Raw genomic sequence first — 25,478 nt, 5'->3', positions numbered from 1 at the left:
ATAAAAGATAATAAAAGAAATGTTTCGAAGAAAGAGAGAGAGAGAGAAATTACCAAAAACAAATGCCGCGGTACTTGGTGTGTTGATTAGATGGATGCACGGAAAGACGCATGGATGGACGGACAGACAGACTAGCGAACAAACGGACGGATGGATCGACGCACGGACGTACGGGCGGATGGACGCGGACGCACAGATGAATGGACGGACTCATGGATAGACGCATGGACAAACGGACGGAGGCAAGGAATGATGCACGGATGGTCGCGCGGACGGACGGAACCAAGAAAGAACGGACGGACGTAAGCACGGACTGGCTGACGGACACTCAGCCCCACTCATCATCATTCACTCCGTAGATATGCTGTGATATTTGTGTTCAAAACTATTGTTTAGTTAGATATATTTAATTAACCAACTTTTAAAGGAACGATGATGGCCAAAATGATTCAATGAGAAATTCGTAGATCGGTTTGGAAAGCGTCCGATTAGATAGTTCCAAACAATACATCTGCTAATTATTAGTGTTTTTATGCTAACTACAAATGCCCGTGAAATGAAAAAAAATGGCCCTGTATCTGCATATTACTCTGCAAATATCATCGAAGGACGATAGTCTTGCATCTGGACAGAGTGAACAAAACGTGTATTTAATGTTCTGCGCAAGAAAATTGGTGAATGGTATTCTGGAGGCGCTGGCGCTGCGTTAGAGTGCCTAGAGCGTGCAGTTGAGGCGAACGAGCGCATCAAGTCACGTCACACGTGAGACACGAGCGCTACCTGGCAGTTATCTTGAAAAACAAAGCGCGCGGCGTGCGCGCCCGTCTCGGAGGTGATAAGGTGTAGAACGCAAGGCGACGAGTAGGTGCCACCACCGTGTAGTCTTAGCGAAGGTCCCTAGATGAAGCAAGTAGGGACCCTAGTCTTAGCAAAGCGTTGGAAACACTTGCCTTTTCGTGCAAGCGTTGCATTGTCAGCGCTGCGTGATAAACGCTACGGTCCTTAGAATTACTTGTGTATGCCTTTTGCAGTAAAAAAAAATACACATACATAACATTAACGTGCTGTCACGGTACCTCAAATATGCGCAATAATTGCTTTTTTTTTGATTGACTATCGCGCAAGTATGAACGCTGAATCTTGAGCAATATTGGTGGGCACTGCGGAATGGGTCGGCTGTTTGGAGTATCGTTTGGTCCCATTGGTGCCGTTTGGGGTACCGTTAAGGGCGGATAAATAGACAAATGTACAGACAGACAGAAAGACAGACAAAGAGAACAAAATTTTTGCATAGAAGGTCCACAAGAAAGGCTATCGTTTATAAAAAATACCATGTGACAAACCACTTGGCGCGCCTTCGCGCGCCGTGATTCTGGTGCTCTCTAACGTTCCGCGTACGAATGATACGCTTCCGTCACACAAGTTTATGACAGCGATAAGCAGCCAAAGCGGTTATCACTTTTGTGGCCGATAGCGAAGCCCTGTCGAGCCAGCACAATCGGGCAAATGCTACGGTCGTTCATACGCGGAACGTTATGGAGCACTAGAATCATCGTGTGAACTGGCACGCGAGCCGGTTCATCACGTGGTATTTTTTTTTGTAGTTCGTGGGCATTTGTAGTTGGGAGAAAAATACTAGTAATTAACAGATATAAAATTCAAAACTGTCTCATCAGACATTTCGCAAACAGATCTACAACTTTCTTATTGAAATTTTTTAACCATCTTCGTTCATTCAAGAGTTAGTTAAGTAAACAGATGTAGTTAAACAATATTTTAAAACACAAAAAATAGTCGGAATAACTCTAGGCAACGGTCATCAACATGCATTTGGTCGCACCGCAATTGCGTTTGTCGGCATATTTTGAAACTCTGGCTGAAGATATCTCGGGCACAATGTATATTTTGAATCACCTGTAGTGCATACCCGAATAACACGGGTCACAGTGTTGGTTACATGTGACTGGTGGAAAGGACTTTACGATGTAAGCGAAGGGCAACTCAGGTTATAGATGTGATTACTTGTGAATCTTGCTCGTTCTGCACTCGTATACTTATCTGCCGATGTTTGTGTATACCATTTTGAGGAGACGACTATGATGGTGTCTGAACGTTGGTGGCTAGATGTAGAAAAAAGAAGTTAAAGTGCCTTTGGTTCACAATGAAATGCTTCGCATACAATATTGCGCCAATATAGCCGTCAGCCGGGCTCATTGGTGCTAGGCTGTAACATGGCAAACAGCGCTGAGCACATGCGCCAAGTTACAAACAGCGAATTCTTGCGCTTTCGAAAGCAATATGAAAGTAACAAGCGCTGAAGTATGAAAAACTGCGCTGGCATATCCTCATTTGTGACAGTCTTCAAATCTGCCTAATAGAAATAAAACACACTTCATAAAAGTCGCATGTGTAATGACGCGCAAAAAGAACCAGCTTCAGTAAACAATATCCGGGACTGAATAGAATAAGAATATCAAAAAACACTTGCTCATTGATTGCTTTTACTTTGATACGACGCAATTTTACAATAAGCGAGGCTGACGCTACAAAGGAAGTTTGTTGAGCTAATGCGTTGGTTCACAATTTTGTGTCAATGGACACCAGCGGGTAAGCCAGGTCGTGGCACACCGGTCCTGTGCCCGCCTCCCCGATTTTTTTTTTTTTCAGAGCGGGCCGCAACGTGCCAAAGTGCGTTCCGAGGGACCAAAAAGTTTGTTCATCCATCCATCCATAACATACATAGGGCAAAATCACTATGTGCTTGCTGCCCGGCCCCCACTAGATCAGAAAAGGGCCTGCACCCCCTTCCCCCTCAAAGAAAGTTTCGCATACACCCTTGGTGTATACCATATCATATTCATCACCTATAGCACTTGAAGTATATTGCTTTTAAGGTGAATGGCTAGGCCAACACCTCCATCTTTCAAATAAATCATTTTTCTCTCTTTCTCTTGTACTGGAAGAGCTGAAACAGATGATAATGGTGGTGATGATGACGATGTTGATTATGATGATGATGATGATTACGATGATGGCACTGACCCATGTGCGACCTGTTGAGCGTCCTTATTGAGTAGTCGGCCTCGGTGGTTCCGGCGTCAGAGTGAGCGCTGACTCGAACCTCGTACTCCCTGCCGGGAGATAGGTGGCGCAGCTCAAAGTGCCTCTGGTGGCCAGGTATGACGTCCGACACGAGCTTCCAGGCCTGCTGCTGCTGCTGAGGTTGTCCAGCAGGGGCAATGGGCCTAAGCTGCACAGCGTATTGGAGGATCGGGCAGCCTCCAGATTGCCACATGTCCAGCTTCAGTGTCGCAGATGTGGCGTTCACGTCGATGAAGTTCTCTCGCTTGGAAGATACAGGCGCTGGAAAATTGCATAAAAACAATAAATATACTGGCTCTTTAGCTATTGTAGTAAAGCTGTACGTCACAAGCGCCAACATAAAAGTAAAGTACTTTAGCGAATGCTGCTACGAAAGCCAGGTTTGAATACATTAGCTCGCACAGTGGTTTGAAAGCTACGCGAAACATGGATGCTGTATTTGCTAATAAAGACATTCATGCAGTTCACGGACATCAAGGCGAGCGAAAACACAAAAATATATTGATATCATTTAATAACGTAAAATGATGAAGTGATATTTTTAAATGAGAAGATAATCGTGCGTGAATAGTTGAATGTGCCTTTCTGAGAAGAAAGCAAGAAACAAGCGGCAAGACATTAAGGTTAGCCAGTTTTTAGGCCAGCTGGGTGCATGTGCAAGTGAAAAAGTTAAGAGGCGTAAAAATGACAAAAAGAAAAGCTTACAAAATAAAGAACGGCAAGAATAGAATAAAAACACAGAAAGAGTGAGACACCACTTAAATTTTGTCCCAAGACCGGTTGTCTGCAAAAACTGCAATAATGCTTTCAAAGCCTTCTATGCTGAGGGCAAACTCCGCCAGTGTACCAGAGCCCTCTCTTCCAGAAGAGGGTGATTATCAAGGCTACGTAGCGCATAAGAGAGTTGCACGAAATATGAAACTTCAGCAAGTTGGCACGTATTCATCTTAATTCTAGCAGCCCACTGGGGGACGAGGGCGAAGAAAAAATAATGCGCAAAGCACCATGGAGCTGACTCGCAACTGAATTTAAATATGTATATTCCTTAAACTTGATATTCGCATGTTTTTTTTTTCTTAATAAAATTCTTACTTCTTAGTTTTCATCCCCCAGTTGCAGCTAAAATTAAGATGCATTGGAAAGTTTTATGTCGTGGCACTGTGAAACGGTCAACCTCTGGTCATTGTTTTGAGGTATTCGACCCGAAAAACAAAAAACATCCCAAGGAACAGGGAAGTCGCCTTATGGTTACCGAGAAATAGTACTATGCTACATGCACGCATGCAATACTACGGATGGGTCAATACAGACCTGCGCCCCTGGTTCTGCCGTAAATGATATCACGTGGCTCGGCAGTACCAAGGCTATTGGTTGCCGTCATGTAGAAACTGTAGAGAGAGCCGCATTTGAGTCCCTCCAGGGTGAACTTGTTCGAGCTAGTGCTGATGGCCTTTTGCTGCCACTCGCCACCTTCGGCTTGGTAGTGGAGCACGTAATCTGTGCGGCAATAGCAAATAAGAGAGGGAGAAAAGCACGATGAAGTGTTTTGAGTTGAAGACACCACAGAAACTTGAGTCGCACGGGCAGTTTGTACCCGACTTGTTTCGACCGCTGTTATGCAGAATACTCTTCTGAAGAAAAACAAAAACAAGACACGAACACTGTAAGATATATTTAACCCCCATGTTTTCTCCAATTCGGCTTCAATACACATTCAGTGTGACGAGTAGTTATTCATACAGAGTTTCTGTCGCAGGTCTATGCATCCATGTGCCAGACGTTATTTCTAAGAGCAGAATTTTTTTCAAAAATAAATTCTCTCAAGAAATTGGCCTTTGCCTTTTTACAGTGCCTCTGTGAACAGTCAACTGTGAAACGTGCTCGTAGGAGTTGTTTAAGTTATTTTTCATAAAACAAAGGACTTGAATAACCATACGCTAAACTATGTTCAGTTGTGATAATAACTGTGACTGTTTAAAAAATATGCCGAAAAAATATATTTAGTGCCATACGATGTTATATAATAAAAAGTTTCAGTGCTATGTAATGACGTTGTAATGTGCCTACTTTTTCGCAGTCCGCCATATAATTGCGCAGTGAAGCGGATATTAAAATACATCACCCAACACGTTGGAAAAGGTGGTTCGACGTATTTTGTCAATAAAAAAACCTAAACAATACAACCATCCAATCATTACAATATAGGATCTAGGAACATGTTTCAGAGAGGAGGCCTGCTTAGGGCAGAAAATTTTAATAGTAATGGCAGAAGTTTCGCAAAGTGTCATTTTACAACCGGAATGGTAATTTTTAAAGAGGCGTGTCGGGGTCATCAGTTATCTGCAATAAGCACGCCCTACCCTCCCTGTTGAATGACGAAATCAACGTTTTTCCCAGCTCATTATCACATGTGGCGTAACGTTTTATTTTCTGCAACATTGTTATTTCATATGTCAAGCAGTGACTCTTGGAGCAGAATGAACGTGTGGTAACAGGCGTGTTTTTAATGAAGTGATGTCCAGTGTTATCATGTAGCAGATATGGTAATTTCCTAAGAAGCGAAATTACAAGCTTAAAATATGACATCGCAGTTGAAGGGTGAAGAAGGCCTTTCCATGCGCAGGTCAGTATTTGTATAGCGTAAAATTTCATTACTCTAGGGCTCTGAGTGCAATGCTAGTCGCCATTTTCTCTTTGTCAAATTAGCTTAGGTATAGATCCAGGCTGTCTCACACCAGCGAAACAGCAGGAGCTTCAAACAACAAAATATAAACAGATTTTTTTCTGAATAAACATTTAAGGCCGTGTGTATAGTTCATCATCATCATCTGTATAATTACAGAGCTCTAATTGCAAAAAGTGAGCCAATGAAAAGATTCTTGTGGATATTACTTAATGTTGTACTTCGAACACAAATTTTTTGTGAAGACATTTTTTCAGCATGAGTGCCATACTGGCGATGTTTCAGCTTCCTGATGCTATATAGTCCATTTTCAAGACATTTCGTTTTTTTTTTTCATGCCCAGTTACGCAGTGGTAGCTGTTCTGTATAACGGGTGATTATAATTGTCTAATCTGCTGGAAAGTGTACGTTTGTTCCGGATATTAGTACGAACGCAGGATGTCACCGCAAGGAACTAGAGGTGCCATCTACTAGCAATGCCATGTAGTGAGCTAATCAATATTTATCGTGACTAGGGCGTCATCTAGTAAGGCGGAAAACAACTAGCGTAAAAGTGCTGATGTAGAATTTATTTCCGCAAGTAAATTAAAGTTGTTGCCTATGATATTTTCACGCGTGCATTATAAATATAGTTAAAAATAGAAGAAAATACAATTTACAACGTTGCGTCTCCAAGTTTGAAAGAACCGCGCGAAAAGAAAAAACGGGGAGGGGGAGCAGTGCAGAAAGCATGAATGATCAGTGCCGCCACCTACACGATGCGGGTGAAAGCTTCCACCTGAAATCGATCAATAAACTCCGCGATGAAAGCGACATCTAGTTCGATTGCGGGACAGAACAGTCCAATTCTCGTGCGCGCGCTAAATACAAAAAAAAACTTGAAACGAAGTTGATTATACCTGTTGCTTGTAAGCGTGCCAATGTTCTCAAGGTAATCATACACTCTCAATTGGTTATTCGTGAGCACCGCCTCTAGCAGGTTTTCATAACAGAGCAGTATAGGGGGTTACTATTCAGTTTTGCTGCTTTTATCGGAAACGCTGACAAGTATTGAGGTAAAATGCGGCTTAAAATTACCACACCGAAACAAAGAATTAATGCTGGTGTGAGCGAGCTGAACCCACTCGTCCTACAAGGACAGCCCCCCCCCCCCCCTTTTTTTTTTAACAACGTCACATGTTGAGTTTTGATCTTTTTTAATAGGTACCTCAGGCACCAAAATGACTAAAACACTCACCAGTACTCAATACTCTATACTGCTACCCCATTACGAAAACTTGAATTTGTATTACTTGTGATAGCTATGCTACTTGTTACTCTTTAACGCTCCTGGCATATTCAGTATCTCTAACCGACTAAAGAGTTAGCATAGATAGGCAAACTCGCTCATAAGTTGACTTACTCAGACTCAGATCTGGCCATGAACCTGAGTTGAGTGAGTGCGCTTGCAGTAAATATTGGTGAGTCGGAGTGATCTCCAAGCGCAAAATATATTTAGTGAGTAAGCTTGAGTAAGCTCCACTTTCGTGTGCCGGCGTATGGTTGGAACTATGTCCTCGTTGTTTTCTTACAAGGCTCAGAGTGTTCTGAGAAAAGACATGAAGCTCTCGTGTCTTTTCTTCTCTGGTAACACGCGCATGACTCACCTCTTACTGTCATGTCATCCGGATAACGTTCCCACTCAACGGTGACTGAATTGGTTGTGCTGGTCTTGAATATCAGTGCCGGCGATGTCGGTGGCACTAGCAGAGTATGGAAAAATCATGCCAAATATTTATCAACTTTTCATAGAACGGCGTGATATTTAAAAGTATACGGAAAAAAGAAGCTATAGGAAGGCCGGTAACACATGCCAATAATAAATGACTCGTCTTCTCAGAAAAAAAAACAGTGCTCAGCACAGAAAACATAACGAAAAACCTGTATTGGGCGAACGATATCTGTATCTACACAATGCTGAGCATGTTCCGCTTACAGAAACTCTGCAATAACACATATGAAGTACCTCACATTTTGCACTTGATGCCCACAACAACTCTTCATTGATTATCAGAGAGAGATAAGGGAAATACCACAAGGTTAACCACAGGAAGTAACTGGTTTGCTACCCTGCACTTGGTAATGGCAAAGGGGCGAATATCAAGTTATGTTCCTGAGTGCGAGGTTATGGTTTTCATTCCCGGTCATCATACCTACGTTGTAATAAGGCGATAAGGAAGGAAGCGTTTTTGGAGACATTGGGTTGCTTCTATATTGCTGTCATCTCGAGATAAGAATATTTCGAGAGACGTCATTGCTCTTCAGAGAGTTCACACATATCGATGGTTGTAGTGGAACGAGTGGCACAGTAACTCTCTCTTTGACAAGACATAATACATCGGAAACACATTGTAAGTGTGTCAATAATATTATGCTGCAGTGTAGGAGATTGAAAACAGTCAGTAAGTAGTTCAACTAACGTGCTGAGTGGCCTGCTAAGCTCAAGTAATAATGGTGAAGAAGAATCCATTCCATTGTCTAAGAATGATGCTACAATGAAAATCCGAAAAATCGCCAATGAAGAAGTAAAATCCCAGTCGAACGCTGAATGCTTATGCCACACGCTACTGCATAGGCTGGACACGTCTATTCAACTTCGGCCTCCGTTCGACTATCTCGACTTGAGACAACGGTGCTTTGCCGACTGTGGCCTGGTGTCGCTTTCACCAAAGTTTTCGCCTTCCAAATCAACATGGAAGACAGTGCGGCTTGCGATCATTGCGGCAGTGATGAAACGATAGAGCACGTTCTCTGTCACAGCTGCCCTCGTTATAGCGTACAAAAACAGCAGCTACATACTGCGTTAGTTCGCCTTGATGACAGACTTTTGTCAGAACAATCAGTGCTTGAAAGGCGACATAATCTGTCTTTGCACAGCAAATCAGTGAAGGCCTTATTGAACTTTTTGCATGGTAGTGGCCTATCGAATAGGCTATAGCACCCCCGCTCACTTTTTTTCTTTTCTCTTTCGCACGTCTATTTCGCTCTTTGCTTTCTTTCCCATCTTTATTTCCCCTTCTCCCTTCCCTTAGTGCAGGGTAGCAAATTGGGTGCTCCGATTTCCGGTTAACCTTACTGCTTTTCCCTCATTTTATTCTCTCTCTCTCTCTCGACTAAAAATAAAGTGTACCTAAATGCACACATTACTCACCTTAAAGAAATACCCATCTTGACAAGCTCCGTAATCTGCATACACTATCTTACAGATGAGCTTCGGTACCACCACAACAGAAAGTACTTTTGCAGTTTTTGTATCTTTTAAAAGACAATCGGGTTGCTGCATTGCACGTTTCGTCACCTTATTATTCCCGTTGGGATGCACGAATGTAGGAAAACATTCATCTGCCCGAGGTGGTGGCGCCAGTGTCATATGTCAAAGCATCAATATATTTTCAATGTCTTTGCACGCTAAAGAATGCCAAACTATCGAAATTTTCACCCTCCACTCAGACGTCGCTCATATTCATAACATTGTTTGGGAACGTGAAAATTCCGATATTATTATTATTATTATTATTATTATTATTATTATTATTATTATTATTATTATTATTATTATTATTATTATTATTGGAAATTTTACGGTTACACTCCATGATATTTAATTCATATATAAGGTGTCACTGAGGGCACAGTACTGACTTCGCGTTAGACTTGAAGTGTTTGAACTTGAACCTGATAGTACAACTATGCATGTTATTATGGTAGCGATGGCCACTCGTAAGGAAGAAATAACTTTTGACAGACATTGACGGTCTAAATTTACCTGTGCTTCTGCTGCAAGTATTCTTCACGCCATAATCCAGTAAACATTCTATCTTATTTTAAGTAAAATAACCAAATACGATATAAGGAAGAAAGTTTAAGCGGAAAGACAGGGAGGTTAGCCAGTTTTTGGACTAGCTGGCTACCCTGTGCTGGGGAACGGGGTGAGGGGAATGAAAGATGGTAAAAAGAAATGTTGCGAAGAGAGAGAGAAAATACAAAAAAATTGCGACAGAGGACAGGCAACATCAAAGAGTATAAGACACTAAAGTCTGTCTCTGAGGCCAGTTGTCCGCAAAAAGCGTAGCCCATCCTCAGCCCAGAAAGCTTTGAAAGCAAATACGATATATGTTTTTGTTATGACTGCCGGCTGATGTGAGCATTACATCTTGGCTATATTATGAAAGCAAAAGGAAATACGTAGCGGATGGTGTGCTTATATACCTAAACTAATTTAAGCCGCATAAAAACCTATACAGTAGAACAAAAAGCACATAACCGAGAAATTTATGGTACAGTAAACAAAGTAGTGTTTGGTGTGAACATAAAAGTACTCTGTAATATTTTTTAAACAAGAACAAAGCAAAACGAGTACTAAAGCATCGGATACTAACAGAATTTACACAGTCAAGGTTATTTCCTCATTCGTATGCACTTTTTTTAGCCCGTTCTCGTTTTCTGTTAATCACTTTGCACCAAACTTTTATATTTAGTTGAAATATTGAACATTATTCTTAACAAGCATTGTTCTCCCGTTTCGAAGATAACAGCTTTCTTGTAAAATATTTATAGCGTTCTAAATACGTGGCGAAACTAAATCACGGTTAGTATTGCGTTGATGGTGAAAACTAATACATTTTAACTTCAGCGCTTGTATTACGCTCGAGAAAGCGGTACACCTCACCTGCTTCGAGCGTGGTGGTGCTCGTGTCGTCAGACATAGGCCCAGCCCCTTCACTGTTGTAGGCCTGCACCTTGACCACGTAGGTGGTCTTGCGCTTGAGGTTGGTCAGGTGACTCATGTGGTGACGTCGCGACCCACCCGTCTCCAGGGCTTCGACGTTCTTGTACTGGAACTCGGTGTCGTCACGGTCTTGCTCCTTGTAGCCGATGTAGTAGCCCTGCACTTTGCCGTGCTGGAGCTCCTTGCGAGGCGGCTATGCGCATGAATGAAATAAAATAAAGTTCATAGAGAAATAAATGGAAGAGTTGGAGATGCATGGAAAAATTCAGCGAGCCCCGCTTGGGGATACCAATGAAACAGCGAAGCTGGAGGCATCCAGTGGAATCGAATGAAGTGGAAAGAGGCCCGTTGAGTGAAGTGGGTTGAATGAACTGAGAGTGAAGTAGGAATGAAACGATATGCAGTGGGAATGAAGTTAGAATTAAGTGAAAAGGAAGTGTGTAAATTAAGTGGAAGGAGTGGTGGGGCCGTTGTGGGCGTAGTGGTGAGTTGTGGGAGCGGCGAGAAGAGTGGCATATGTCTGCAGGGAGATTTACCCCTCTTCTGTGGGTCAATCTCACTGTGATCGAAGATAAATGGTTCCCACACATGCAAGCCTAAACTAAAAATAGCATCGCTGCTAAAAAAACATGAAAACAACAACAAACAAAATGTTGTCATCCAGTGAATTACAAGATATGAAAGTAGCAAGATTAAGTTTTTTGGGTTATTGTTAACACCTTCGAAGAAATTTAAGTGAAAATAGCAACGTAACGATTACTGAACTTGGGTGAAGTACACCTTATTAGAGAAGGTGACCAATTACTTCTAACAAGTGAGCGCTGATTCGCTCAAAAATGTTTGGAATATGGGGCGTCACTTCAGCAACGTTTCCGCAAGCGGACAACGTCTTAAGGATGCCACTATCTTGAGGAAAATGCACTTTATAGAATATGAGCTGTTCATAGAATTTTTCATCTCTTCAAGGTTCCATGTTTCTCAGAAGTTTTACCTTATACTGATTTGCTTGTGGTTTTAGCGTAACCACGAGCTTTCAAGAAATACATGACGCCACGTGCGAAGCTACCACCATAAGTGTGCTTAGTATTGTAACACAACGTGAAACAAAGATGCTCCCTAGCGTGATTGGAACTCAGACTGAAACTTGAGTTTGTTATATCATCCAGTTAAATAACAGAGGTAAACTGAGCTAGTGTGAACAGTTCACCACACGATATGATTCATTTACGAAGAAACAGAATCTAGAAGTGCCACTTTTATTGAATAAGTTATAATATATTATTTCACAATATTTTCGCATGAGCTCGATTGGCTTTAGCTCGAATGTTTGCTATATCATTTCTGAAAAGGTGCAAGAAAGTCACGTTGGACAAAGCACTAAAGAATTTTCTCAACACTAGGGCTGATAAGATGTTTAGTGACTTCCTTTATGCCTATATATGACAGGTTTTTCCCATGAGGTTTTGACTTGTTAGACAGCGCTTGTATCGCGTCCATTTTTGTGCTATTTTTTGCACTGACCGTCATGAGTATGTCCCATCTGGCTCGATTAGCCACATTACTTCACAATAAACTCTTTTTCTTCTTGCAAGAAAATTGTTTAGGTAGTTTATTCATTGTATGACTTGATAACAGTGTTTTAATGCAAATTTATGGTATTTTTATTAATTTCTTAGACGCACACTTTTTTGTTTTTTTCCTCAGCATTCTCGCTATACTTGTAAGTACAAACTTTAATAGAGACTTGATTAATTTAGTGATTGATCAATCAATCGATTGATTGACTGCAAAGTTATCAAGAGAAGAATAAGTGATCGAAATATCGACGAGTGTGTTAGAATGATCAATGTGAACATACCTCCCACGTCACTTTTAATGATTGTGAACCAGTGGCTTCAACTTTTACGTGTAGCGGTGGACCGCCGGGGGCTGCAGAAGAGGACACAAACAGATAAGTATATATATATATAAATAAGAATAGCCAGAAAATTGGGGCGGAAAATGGCGCTACCTCATTCACTTCTTCATAACCCTATACAACATTATAAAAAAAATATTCAAAACTACAGAACTATTGTTTTTTCTATCATTTTATATGTTCTGGGTTTATTATAGCCGGACGTCTTGTTATCATTTAATTACAGTCCCAAACGTGCAGTTTCATTTCAGGTATTTCATCATGAATAAGCGGTATGGTGGCAATTAAACTCATTATAGAGCTTTCACAATGCTGTTGCTGCTACAACGAGTTTTGTTCAATGAACAGCCCCTGCACAGTGAAACCACGAAAACTTCAGTCACCTCGTACAAAGCGTGTTATACTATAGCCCTGAATGAGCTCCAAATTTATAACTTTTGAAGCCTTCATTGCAATAAAATTCTAAATGATGTGTTCCGTACCTTCTTCACTGGTGGTCACTTCGAGTGTATCACTGGGCGCACTGTGGCCCAAGGCATTTTCAGCGACCACTTTTATCCTGTAGGTTGTCATCGGCAGCAGCTTGTAAACAATGCCCCTATTCTCGGTGCCGGGAACCGAAAGGTGCGAGGTCGCGCCGGGAATGTCCCAGCCTGCACAGACAAAAGCGTTATCAGATTTCGCGAGCTCCACTCTGAGGCCCTTTGTGTTACGCCTAATGAGATTTCATTGGCCGAGTGCGGCGTCCATTTGAGAAAACGCACTCTATAGGACTAATTGCAGACGCGGAACTTGAGCTGTCTGGAGAGAGAGCAGCATCGACGTGCATGAAAGCTACAACTTATTGTATCATGCGGAACATTAAAGGGACAAACTAATGGCCCGAACGTGTGATTGGTCACTGGTGGAAGCGAAGAGACCATGGGTTATGGTGGCAGACTCAAGCATCTCCTTCGCGATCTCACTAGGTTTCATAATTATAAATAACGTATAAAGTATCTGTCCCTCTCTCTCTCTCTCTCACTCACACACACACACACACACACACACACACACACACACACACACACACACACACACACACACACACACACACACACACACACACACACGCACACACACACACAGGTACACAGAGGTACACAGAGGTTCACACAGGCGGCGCGGGGTACACACAGGTACGCCGCTCCGCCTGTAAAAAGAGCCTTGAGGATGAGATATGAACTCGTTCATTTTTGCTTACGTAGTGTGATGACGCTTTCATTCGACCCATATTCATTGCTAAATGTAAAGCATGTTTGTTATCGTCCATCCCAGCTCCATTGTTTGCTAGTTACGAGGTAAAAAGAGTTGCACGCTGAGAAGCAGCGCCGTTTTCCCAGCAACTAGTGGAACGTGTCGACTCACGGCGCATGCGTGCGCCACGAACCACCGCGCACAAACACTAGCTGCTCTCGCGTTAGCCTATCAGGGCTTACAGCATGCGCTGTATGTAGACGAATACACAGACCCCACAGGTCAAAACATTTTGATCGTAAATGTTTCGCCCTGTGTTCCGCGTTATCATTTAGCGATTTGGTGTTCTAATCGGCAGGCTTTTGTAGCGCTTAAGAAAACAGGTACCTTGAATATTTGTTTCTGATACCTTTAAAGATAAGGTCGATAACCAAACGAACTCACTTGTAGTGTTTGTGAAGTGCACGTGGTACTTCCGAATGGGGCTATTTCCATTGTAGGAAGGAGACCAAGATATCTCTATCGACCGGCTTGATATCTTCATGGCGCGGACATCTGCAGGCGATGATGGAGGCTCTGCACAATAATTTATGTTACACTTTATTATTCACCGTGAAAATATTGTTTCCAAAGGCTTATGTTTTATTTGGGGAGTGTACAGGCCTTATACGAGTTATTAATAATCACAAAGCAAACAAACAGTTTGTTTCAAATTGATTATGTTTCACTCGAGTAGTGTAAAGGCCCTATACGTGTTATTGCAAAATAAAGTCAAACGAAGTGTTCATGAGCTTTCACCAAAAAATGACAATAATAGAGAACGAAATACACCATCGAAAGGTTCACAACTAGAACAGTAGGGGACTGATTTGAAACGTCGTGAAACATCGAAAAAAAAAACAAATGACATGAGAATAAGACAGATCAGAGCATTGACTTGAGACTATATTTCATTCGAATCGTCTCGTAGTCCATATGCATGTTTTTGTCATCTTTATTGAAGCACTGTCAAATGGGTTATAGGTCGTCAGGATGTAACTGCAGAAGTATATTCGAATAAAATTCACTAGTGAGTCATTGTTTTGATGCATTCTATGCTCTTTTTGCATATATTGACGCTGTTGCGCTGCGTTTCATGATGTTCAGGAAAAAGAGCCTGATCCGAAAACAAAATAGGTCCATATAATAAAAATTTCTGATGTATACACTATCAGATTGGGCTATGCAAAGTTGCTTTCCATGATGTGATGATTCACAATTTTTATCGACGAAATAGTAAAGCAAACCTGCAAGAATAATTTTTTTCCACTTGATTATCGCTTTACGCTCCTTTGTTCAACTGAGCTTATTACTAGAGTGGATGCCTCTGTAGTTGACCTCTCTTTTTCTTTATTTTTTACTTAATAAAGTTACAAAAACTGATGTATAAGTTTTAATGCATGACAGGAACACTCACTATGACAGGGTTGCCTGGAAGACGCCAGCTTGGTGACTGAGCTCAGGGCGGCTCGTAATATAATTAGGAATCATTTTGGGTGTTCACAAGACAAGACCACAATACAATTATGAAGCATGCCGTTGAGGAGATCTCCAGACTTTTTCACTGCCAGAATTTTGGTGTACCCAAATTTAGGTAAGCGTGTATCCAGCATTCTGCCTTCATCAAGATGCAGCCGCCGTGGCTAGAATAGCACCCGCGACTTTCTTCTCAGAAGTCAAGCTCGAGGTGGCTTAGCAGCGCGAATTTCTCAGCCGGAACTTTGAGTGCTATATAGCGTATATAAAGAAAGACATCAGTATTACAACAGCGAAAAAAAAAAATTTGTCATCAAGGAAAAAAAGCGCAAAAACAAGGCAACCTTTACCTTGCACAAGTAGTTGTACATTTGTCTCGTCCGATCCGTATGGGTTCCTCACTATGCAGGTATACAGAGCCCCGTCTCGTCTTTCTGCTGACTTAATCGTGAGCGTTGAAATCATTTTTCCTGTTGATGAGTCAGTCAGTAGGGTGTACCTGGTGGAAAATAACTGAACGGTTAGACACTCATCTGAAAAAGCAAAAAAGAATTGGCTCCTTTTACAAAAGTAGCACACAAACATCACTACAAGTCTGCACTGCCTCTTAGAGTACGTTATTATATAATATATACTTAACCATCCACCATCAATTAAACGTGTCGGCTAAGTTACGCCTCAATATGGCGTTATCGCAATCATGTGTTGTTTTTTCACTTAAAGTGCGGTTAACGTGAATTTTAAGTCATGCATGCCAGAACACGTGCAAGTCTTGCAATGTTGCACGCTACTTTTCTGTTCTGACATACAATAAAAACTAAAAAAAAAACCAATCAAGCCCTTAGCGGAAGAAAGCAACACCGATACCAAAATGCACACAAAACCAAGTTGCTGTAAGTACTTCCTGAGCCTTAACAAATAAGCCCAAAAGTTCGCAGTCCGAGTTCAAAAGCTTGAGAACCAATCTTGTCACTCCACTAGAACAACAAATATGAGTGAGAAAGCCACAAAACAAATTATTTATTCCAATTCCTCTTTTATCAGTAAATCATTATGGCAAATTTACCCTTGCCTGCCTATCCCTGTTATAAGAATTCACATTAGTGTGCGTAAAATTTGAACTAGTTGAAAATGACGTACACCACCTGTGAATTTCTTCCTTTCGCGTAAGCTTCCTGTGAAGCTGGCTTTTTTTATTATTACACTTCTTATCAGAAGAAGATGCATTCTGCCTAGCGAATACAAAGCATACGATAGGACACGTCTGAGTGCCTCGCCTTTGTACTCTCTCTCATTCTGCTTAAATGCGCACCAGGTTGAGCGTGAATGGAGACAATGAGAAAGGCTTCGACAACAAAAGCTAAGCTTTATACAACCAGGGTTATTGTAAAAAGAAGTGACGGCTGCTTTGAATTCATTGAGAACTAACCCTATCTTTTGAGTCACGGCATGTAGAAATGAAGACGCCAACTTAAATGGCACGTCACACACCGCGTGTTACAAAAAATGCCTTGAAACTTGGTGTGTACATTTGTGCAGGCCTCCTGAGTGGACAAATGGTGATCATTTAACTTCATTATGCTCCGTATTGCTGCATAGTATCGCTTTGCTGGACTCGCTACCTTGTTCGACGATTGCTCTACGTGACGCGTTCTACGACCAACGTGAAAAATATTTTTTTCTTCACTCAAAACAAATGAAACAAAAAAACTGTGCACGAATTTCGGGCCTTTTAGAGGATTTTTCATGCACGTGCTGAAGCCCACTGGTGGGAGAATCATTGGATAATTAGTTATGTACACATTCAATCTTATACAATTTCACTATTTTGTGACCCCCAGAAGCCACGATCCCCAGAAACAACTAGGAGTTGTTCAAAGGGCCTGCGAATGAGCGAAGGACCATGGTCTTCAAGACCCAACGTTGGCGTGGCCGTAACTACGACTCTGTAGTTCCTTAAGGCCTAATAAAGTTTTTTGACTTACTGAGTTACACGTTCATTAACTTTATTAACCAAAGCTCAGGCGGAGCAACGCTTTTTTATTTTCTTATTTCGAATGTAATACTAAGTGCCTTTGAATTATTCCACGCGAATTTGACGAGTTTCTGACCACGCATCATAATTTGTGACTGAAGGGGCTACACTAACCACTTTATACACGTAAACACAAATTGTTCCAGAATAGTTAATCGACACAAAAGAGCTCGTGAAGAGTGATAAGAAAAATATCACTATGCTTACCACTGTGGCATATACAGTATAAACAAATTGTAATCATCAAGTATTTGTTATAGTTTTAAATGTTCAAACCAATATAGGAGAACATATGACATGATGCACGTGTTTCATTTATTGTTTACTGTATAAGTCAGCGAAACATATAAAAGGTAATGAGACGAAAGAGGTATTGTTTTAGGATCTCTTTTCTAAAGCCCCATTTCCGGGAGTGAGAAGATTGTAACCCCTGAAAAATCTCGACACTTTATCAGTGCTAGAGCAGAGGTAGCCTCATTGAGAATTTAGTGTCAGTTTATTGCAAATAATATTATTAGACATTAAGGCCATGCAAACGTACAGATAGCTACCAATCTCAACATTTTGGGACATATCTTTTAAAAAAACACCTGCAATCCAAGTTAATTAGCATAATAAATATAACGCTGTTACACCAACACATAAATGATACTATATACATGAGTAACCAAACAACAAAAATATTTAATGACATAAAGCAACTATTATCAAAACAGTATCACTGAAACAGTTACACCGAATGAAAAGTTTTTATGCCTCGTTGGGTTGATTACCAAAAATAGGATGACACTTTAAAACGTCCGCTAAGGAAATGCAGATTATCATGATTGAGAAGTTGGGTTTAAATTTTCTGTAATTACTTCTGCGTTTTGCAAAAAAAAAATATGTAGCTCTTGAACGATGGCAGTCGGGTGGAAGTAGATTAAGAAAAGCAACTGTTGACGTTTAGAAAAAACTTAGAGCTTTTTGCCAACAGATTTAGAAACAAATACTGTATGTGTACTGGCTTAGTGTGCTTCACAGATAAAATAGCGTGATATGAGAAGAAAGAAAAAGAAAACAGACGGAGAAGACTGTTAGGCGATTTCTTACAAGATCACCTGCACAGTACTACAGCAAATGCTGTTATGGCTACAGACGCATCGCAATGTGAAAAAAGTCAAGGGTTGTTATATTTAGGCCGAACTTAGAATGGTCTTATTCCCTTCGACTACCTGATTTCATACCCATTTTTGTAGCTGAGTTTCTGGCAGTAGTGATAGCCTTACGCAAGTTGGGTACGGAAATTATATCAGCTGTTATATTAACAGATTCTCTCTCTCTCTCTGTGCGGCACTTTCTGTTGGTGCTGAATCTTATGTAATAAAGGCGTTCCGTGCACTTGTACCTGTGCATTTGAGAAACATCTGACTAGTTTGGGTGCTTAGGCATAAAGGCTCGTTTTTCAATGAAATGGCCAATTCCTTTGCTAGGTCGTCAATAAGTGGGCCGATACTACCATACTTTCCATCATCCGCTTATGTGACTGCTGCTCGATTCCCCGGGCGTGCGCTTATGGAAGTCTTTAGAGGCAGAACACTGACAATCTTCACCAAACATCGCCATTTATTATGTCTCTGGCGAAGATAGTTTTGTCAAACTCGTAAACTAGAAGTAGCTATCACGAGGCTGCGCTGCCGGGTACTGAATCTAAATTTTTACAAACACAGGTCTGCTCGGGCACCCTCGCCACTGGGCGCGTTCTGTGGTGAACTGGAAACAATCTATTAATTATTTTTGACCTGCAGGCGGTTTACCGCAGTTCGAAAAAAATCATTTAGAGTTACCTTTAGGTGATATTCGTACGGATTTGTCAGTTCCTGTACTTTTGTTTTTTGGAGCCTCTATTTCTGGTTTCTCCAGTGTGAAGGCAAGTGTGGCTGTCATTTACTATGTAATTGAAACTGATCGGTTGGCTAATTAATCAGTGCTATTATCCCAACGTGCCCACAAAATTATATACGAATAAAAGGTCAGAGTATCGCTCTGATTTAAGATAAGAATAAGTTCTTTTCTTTATTTAAATATTTACATGCATTAGATCAAGCACCATAATTTCCTGGGCAATCTGTAATCTTTCTATGATATAAGCTCTATTATTCTAAAAATGCACAATATTTTATAAAACCACTCAATTATTGGCCTATTTCCCAGAATGGGTATTTCCCACAGGTGGACAAGAGCAAGGACTGTTTGAATCCGGAGAATCGTTCCCGCTACAGCGCCTCCTAGCGAGGAGCGCGAATGGCACACCCACTCGGCGTCTGCGCGCAGTTTCGTTGGATGGCGCCAGTGGCTCAAAGGCCGACAAGGCGGTTATACTAAAATGTTTTAGTATAACCTCCTTGAAAGCTGATGCCTTTAACTCCTGGTGAGATGGAGGTGCGGTAAAAGAAAAAGTCTGAAACACGTTGTTCAAGAACTGATATCAAGTGATGCGAAAGTTGCACAAAAAGAGAGAAAAAAAAGAACTGACTAAGTACCACGGAGCATCTTACGGTGTTTTTTTTTCTTTTTTATAGTATCTTCTGACACTGTGGAGAAAAGACGTTGATATTTGCTCATTATTATTCTTGCAGTCACATTATAGTGTGCGAATTCATCCTGTACCATCAATTCAAAAAACTGTAGCAATATTTATATTCTTTACCGTAGTGTGCTTACAATTTCCCTTTTTTTTAGAATTGTTTTTATTGGTAGTTTAAGGACCTATATAGACGCAAGGTGCGGTTTTTTAATTTCTTTTCTTTGATATCCGTATACATTTTCGTTGAGTTTAAAGCAGCTCGCTGTTAACAATAGGCTCGTGTTGCTTTAAGACCACTCTATACATAATCTACGCTTAGAGGGAGTTCTGAATTCAGTCTTAAAGTATCAATAGCTAGCAAGATAACTAATTAACTGAGATATACTTAACACAGCTAATCTGCCCAGTTCCTCACATCACCGTGAAAAAAATGACCTGAGTGTCATTCCGAGAGAAGCGCTCATGGTTGCTAGTATTTTCTCTAACATATGCATATATATTATTACAACCTGAAAAGGTCATTTTTATTAGTCGTTCATTTAGTTTGTCGTTTGTTTGTGATTTTTATACATAAAAAAGCAAACTACCCTAGTTGACTGACCACGCGTAGAATAATAGCAATGTTCTTCTATGACCCACCCGAACCTTGAATAAATAACAAAAAAATGACACATAAGGAAAATTAACGCGCCCTTATGTGTACTGGCCGTTAACAGTTTTCTTTTTTCTTTTACTTTATGCTCAAAGTCATGACGCTGAGAGGGCTGATCAGTTTTCAAATAGTTTTTAGAAAAGCTATGTGATTTTCATCTTAGTGAGTGTAATGAAAAGCGTGACAAAGTTCAGCTGAGTACAAAAAAACTTTCAATATCCTAAGATACAAGGATAACTTCCTAAGAGGTGAATGTTTGGGTTGCAGTGTAGAATAGTGTATATTAAAAGGGAATCAAAGTTTGCTTCGAGCGTCAGAAAAAAGTTTGTTAACATAAAAGTTATGAAGAGTATAAGCACGTAATTTTCGGGCACCGAGACAAATGAGTGCGAGTTTCACGACTGGAATTACGTTGCTATGGCGCGTTCAATTTCACGCTGCTGAGCATGTTCGCTGAATGCATGACTGGTCACAATATTACACCATCTGTTTTCTCTCGAAATATTTTACGTTATGAATATTGTGCTTAAAAGTGGCACTGTTCAGAAGGTATCTTAAATTAATAAGGCACCTGCATGTTTCTTGGGCCATCTACACAATGCGTCCGCTTTAGAAAATATCTTCATGTCATCTCGTCGATAAAGTCATTGTTTCATTTGTTTCTATACTTATCATTCATTCATTGTTAACTCTTTGTGTCCACTTATTAGCGTGGGAAACGTAGTGTTTTGTGCGGATAATAGATACCGAGAAAGCCAGCTTCAAAACTATTCACGAGGACATCAGGCTTATCAATGCTTTACACGCATTTTGCGACCTATGTGTCAAGGTGTATAATGTATCGCCGCTTTCCATCATGTTTTATTTTTGCAAACGGCGATACGTCTGATAGTGATTTTGAGTTTTACTGAACCACTATACTAAACACAACGATAAGTCTTATGGCCTAGTTCTACGCTACGCGTGTGTTTTGTGCCTATTGTCTTATGTGCAGGGAACATGGAAAGGAAGCAAATTCTGTGGCATCTACGTTCTCTGCTGTACCGCAGTTTCGTTTTTTTTTATTTTAGATTATTCTTGCCACCTTGGTCAGAGCGCGGAGAAAATAGCGCGAAGCGCGGTTCGCCATTCTCTCTATTTTCCGAGTGAATAGCCATGCGTTTTTTGCCAGAAAAAAGACGTCAAGAATTCAAAAGGTCACCTTAGACGGCTCGAAAACGAAAGAAATTCAATGTAGCTACTTTAGTGAGTACTTTACTTCAACGTTGGAATTTGGCAAATTATTTTCCACTATTTATCTGTCACAATTACCACCTTACCCTGGAATGCTCGCTATATCAATACTGGCCCTAATTTGTTTTATCTCTCATCATATAATCAACTTTTTATTACCTTTTGCAAATCGACAAAGGTTAACACACTGCTCACTTGTCTAGTTCGATGATCATTGTATTTATGCGCAACCACAGCTTCACTTGCTGTTGCGTGGCTTTCGTTTTCCGAGATATTAGCAGGCCAAGGCACACAAAAGGTGGTCTTTTTATACTTTTCAAGCAGCAAGCACCGATTCGCGAAAGATTTTCACGGCTGTCAACGATACCCTGGCGTCTGCTGTGCCGGTGTATTGCTTGCTTGCTTTATCTTTTTCCAATCGCCTCGATTTGATGCTTTCGCAGGGACCAAGTGGGAGATACACGAACGCTAGTTGTCTTTTGTTATCTTTCTTAATCACTGAAAGACCGGAAAGATGAAGCAAATGTGAAACACGCGCATCTCCAACGAAAGCGCTCACGAATGATGACGTGGCTTCAGACCAAGTCGTGCGATTGTCGCTTTAGAAAATACTATACGCATGCGCTGAAAACGATGGACAGTCTTAGCGAAACGAGGAAGAACGGCCTTCCTTTAGAGCCTGTTGCAAACTCCGTTAGGACTGATACTACACCTTCACTTGCAAGGTACCCAATACGCCATAAGCCATACCTTTTTTATGAGGTAGAGAAGCACTCGCTGTGCCATTATTCATCATTATGTGGAGAAACGAAGACAAGAAAAAAAAAAGAAGAGCTGTGTTTGTAGCCTCTCTTTTCTTCTTGTGGGCTGTTTCTGGATCAACTGTGGATAACCATCAGGCCTAAGCTACTAATTTATAAACCTCTACAAAAAACGTTGCTTTCCGAAGAAGGCTGAAAGTGGTGAGCGCACCTCTTTTCGGCGGTGAGGTCCAACGGGTGTTTGTCCTTCTCCCACGTGATGGTCATGACAGGGTCACCTGTGGCTTCACAGCGCAGCACCGTTTCCTGGCCCCTCTTGACATTCTGACTTGTGAACTTCGAAGGAAAACTTGGAGGCACTACGGTCAATGAAAAATAGATAGAGGCAATTAGAAGCTACCCGCACTGATCAATACCATACTGGATTAGGATATGCATTGGTTGACTAAGAGCCTGGCATCTAGGAGGAGCGTTAGAACCATATAACGAAACGCCTTACAAGCCATTCAGTCGAAAATTTTAATCCTGATCTAGTCTTTAAAAATCAAGAACTATTTCTAACTCCGATTGTTGTAATAAATAGAATATCAAATGCCAGTTTCATTGAATACGAAGCAAGAAAGTTTGAATTGAGTTTGAATAACACCCTTAGACAGGAAGTTTCAGACATTTCTATCATGCAATACACGCGACGAAAAGCTTGGCAACTACATCCCCGCACCGCTTAAGCTGCTGATAACTGAAGAGCACTACGCAAAGAAGAAAGTTTGAAGGTTCGAAAGTTTGTAAGCCGCATACTGGCTGTTATGGTTGGTTCATTTGCACAAAGAAAAGAAAACTGCTATGTGATACTTGGGACCCTCAAGCTAGGCTTCAGTTTCGAGAATATGAGCATGTGTTTTAAATATATAAACTAAAAGCTAATATGCAGACTTCTTTTACCAACTTTCTGTGGGTCGCAATTACTCACGCTGGTAATGTTCATTTTGTACGACAATGTACTTGAATAGGTGGAAAGATCAGTTCTGTAAATTTCAATAAAAGAGAGAAGCGAAGAAAACTGAAGCACTCGTCTTGTAGCTTCTCTCTCTTTTTTTCTTTTTGTTCCATCTGATTTTACACTATTGATATGAACGTATATCAGCCAGCACGCACCCTGACGCTTCTGATGGCAGGGAGATAACCCAGGCCCGAGCCCAGTAGGCTATCCTGTACTGGTGATGAAAGAAGGAAATGCAACGCTTCATAAAACTTACGCGAGCTAAAAAAAAAAAAAGGCAAGAACGTTTTACGAGATACCAGCTCAACAAGTTAAGTGTACAGTGTATATAAAGGTTGCGCAACCAAGGCCTCTTTTAATGTATTTTTCTTTGAAAGATATAACACACACACACACACACACACACACACACACACACACATATATATATATATATATATATATATATATATATATATATATATATATATATATATATATATATATATATATATATATATATATTATTATCAGAAGGAGGGGGCCTTTAGTATGTTAAGAATGAAGGGGTCATTGTCATAATAATTTTCACTTTATTTTTGGATACCCACTCGAGTACGAAATCATCTCCAAATGGAGCTCTATAATTTACTTTACTTGCACGATAGCTCCTTCCATTTTATCTCTGCGATCATTTTCATTTCTTCGTGCCATCTAATTTGCTGCGGCTCTTCATTTTCTTTTCATTCTTTCCTTCTTGTTCAATATGCCATATTGGGTGTGGGATATGCCTGAAGGATATCGTCATCCTCGTCATAATCGCTGTCATCATAACACACATCGTCATCGGTAATAGTTGCATCGCAAAAAACACCTACGCGACTAAATAATCAGCGTTGGTATAGTTTGTCCACAAAACAGGTATGTAGAATGACGCTCTTACCATTCACGGCTAGCGTCACAACTCGGCTAAGGCCAACGCCAATGCCATTGTGCGCCTCACAGAGGTAGTATCCGCCATCAGCCAGCTCAGCGTCTTGGACGACCAATGTACCGTTGGTGTGTACGTGAATTCGGTAGCTCCCGGAGACGAGACGGAAGTTCCGTGGTTCGCTGCCTGAAAGATGTTTCAGGTGCTTTAGATACGTGCGCAGTTAGTATGCCTCACAAAAGTGAGAACCGTTTGTTTTTTGTCGCTCGAGAACTAAAAGTGTCCACAGTGGCACAGTGTCCGTTATATTACGCAAGTACGAGTAAAATACAGCGAAATAATCGATATTCAAATACAAAGTGCCTCTGTTCATCTGACAAGTTGGGGAGTAACAAGATATATTCAGGGATTTTGAAAAATAGCAGAATATAAGCGAAAGACATTCGCGATAAAATATGCTCATCACGTATTTATTCCCTAAAACAGCATGACTATGCCATTTTTCTCAATCAAAAAAAAAATGAATGACCAGATTTCGTGTGCCGTCTTTTTGTGAGATACACCAAAGTGGGAGAGAAGAAAATACTTTTTACCGCCTAGTTTCATGTTTAGATTGTTCAGCACAGTTTGTTAGAAGAAAAATTACCAAGTAACTAAGCAAACATTTCTTCCTAACCATGAGAGTTTGTTGACACTCACAGAAATTTTGCTGCAGGAATCAAGTTCTTTTATTGCGCTCGCTTTGCCAGGATTGAATATGTGGTTACGGGTTTAGAAGTGCGACGGCGTAACGAGGTCCAGGTTATTAATGCCCATTATTCTTACCAATGTTGGTTTATTCTCTCTCTCTCTCTCTCTCTCTCTCTCTCTCTCTCTATATATATATATATATATATATATATATATATATATATATATATATATATATATATATATATATATATATATATATATATATATATATATATATATAATGAACAATAACTGACTGCTCAACAAGAGAGCTGTTCTTATTCACGAGGTTGAGATCCGCCAGGAACGCAGATAAGATACAAAAACAAGTGAGTGGTTGACCATCATAAATAAATAAGATGACGTG

General features: G+C 40.7%; 1 protein-coding gene across 1 annotated transcript in view; it reads right to left on the bottom strand.

Annotated features, from left to right (window-relative positions):
- The window catches only part of LOC119169268 (cell adhesion molecule Dscam1-like), a 269,223-nt gene that overhangs the window by 22,213 nt on the left and 221,532 nt on the right, over window positions 1-25,478 (bottom strand). The window contains exons 12-21 of the mRNA XM_075880053.1: window positions 24,392-24,565; window positions 22,681-22,828; window positions 15,573-15,721; window positions 14,152-14,283; window positions 12,954-13,124; window positions 12,412-12,482; window positions 10,494-10,746; window positions 7,432-7,527; window positions 4,414-4,599; window positions 3,043-3,363 (exon numbers count right to left, since the gene is read on the bottom strand). Coding sequence (XP_075736168.1) covers window positions 3,043-3,363; window positions 4,414-4,599; window positions 7,432-7,527; window positions 10,494-10,746; window positions 12,412-12,482; window positions 12,954-13,124; window positions 14,152-14,283; window positions 15,573-15,721; window positions 22,681-22,828; window positions 24,392-24,565 — 1,701 coding nt within the window. The remainder of the gene's footprint in view (window positions 1-3,042; window positions 3,364-4,413; window positions 4,600-7,431; window positions 7,528-10,493; window positions 10,747-12,411; window positions 12,483-12,953; window positions 13,125-14,151; window positions 14,284-15,572; window positions 15,722-22,680; window positions 22,829-24,391; window positions 24,566-25,478) is intronic.

This window comes from Rhipicephalus microplus, chromosome 2 (genome assembly GCF_043290135.1).
Source record: "Rhipicephalus microplus isolate Deutch F79 chromosome 2, USDA_Rmic, whole genome shotgun sequence".
In the NCBI taxonomy this organism is placed as follows: domain Eukaryota; kingdom Metazoa; phylum Arthropoda; class Arachnida; order Ixodida; family Ixodidae; genus Rhipicephalus; species Rhipicephalus microplus.
Note: the sequence above shows the minus strand (reverse complement) of the source record. Positions and strands in the feature narration are given on the sequence as shown.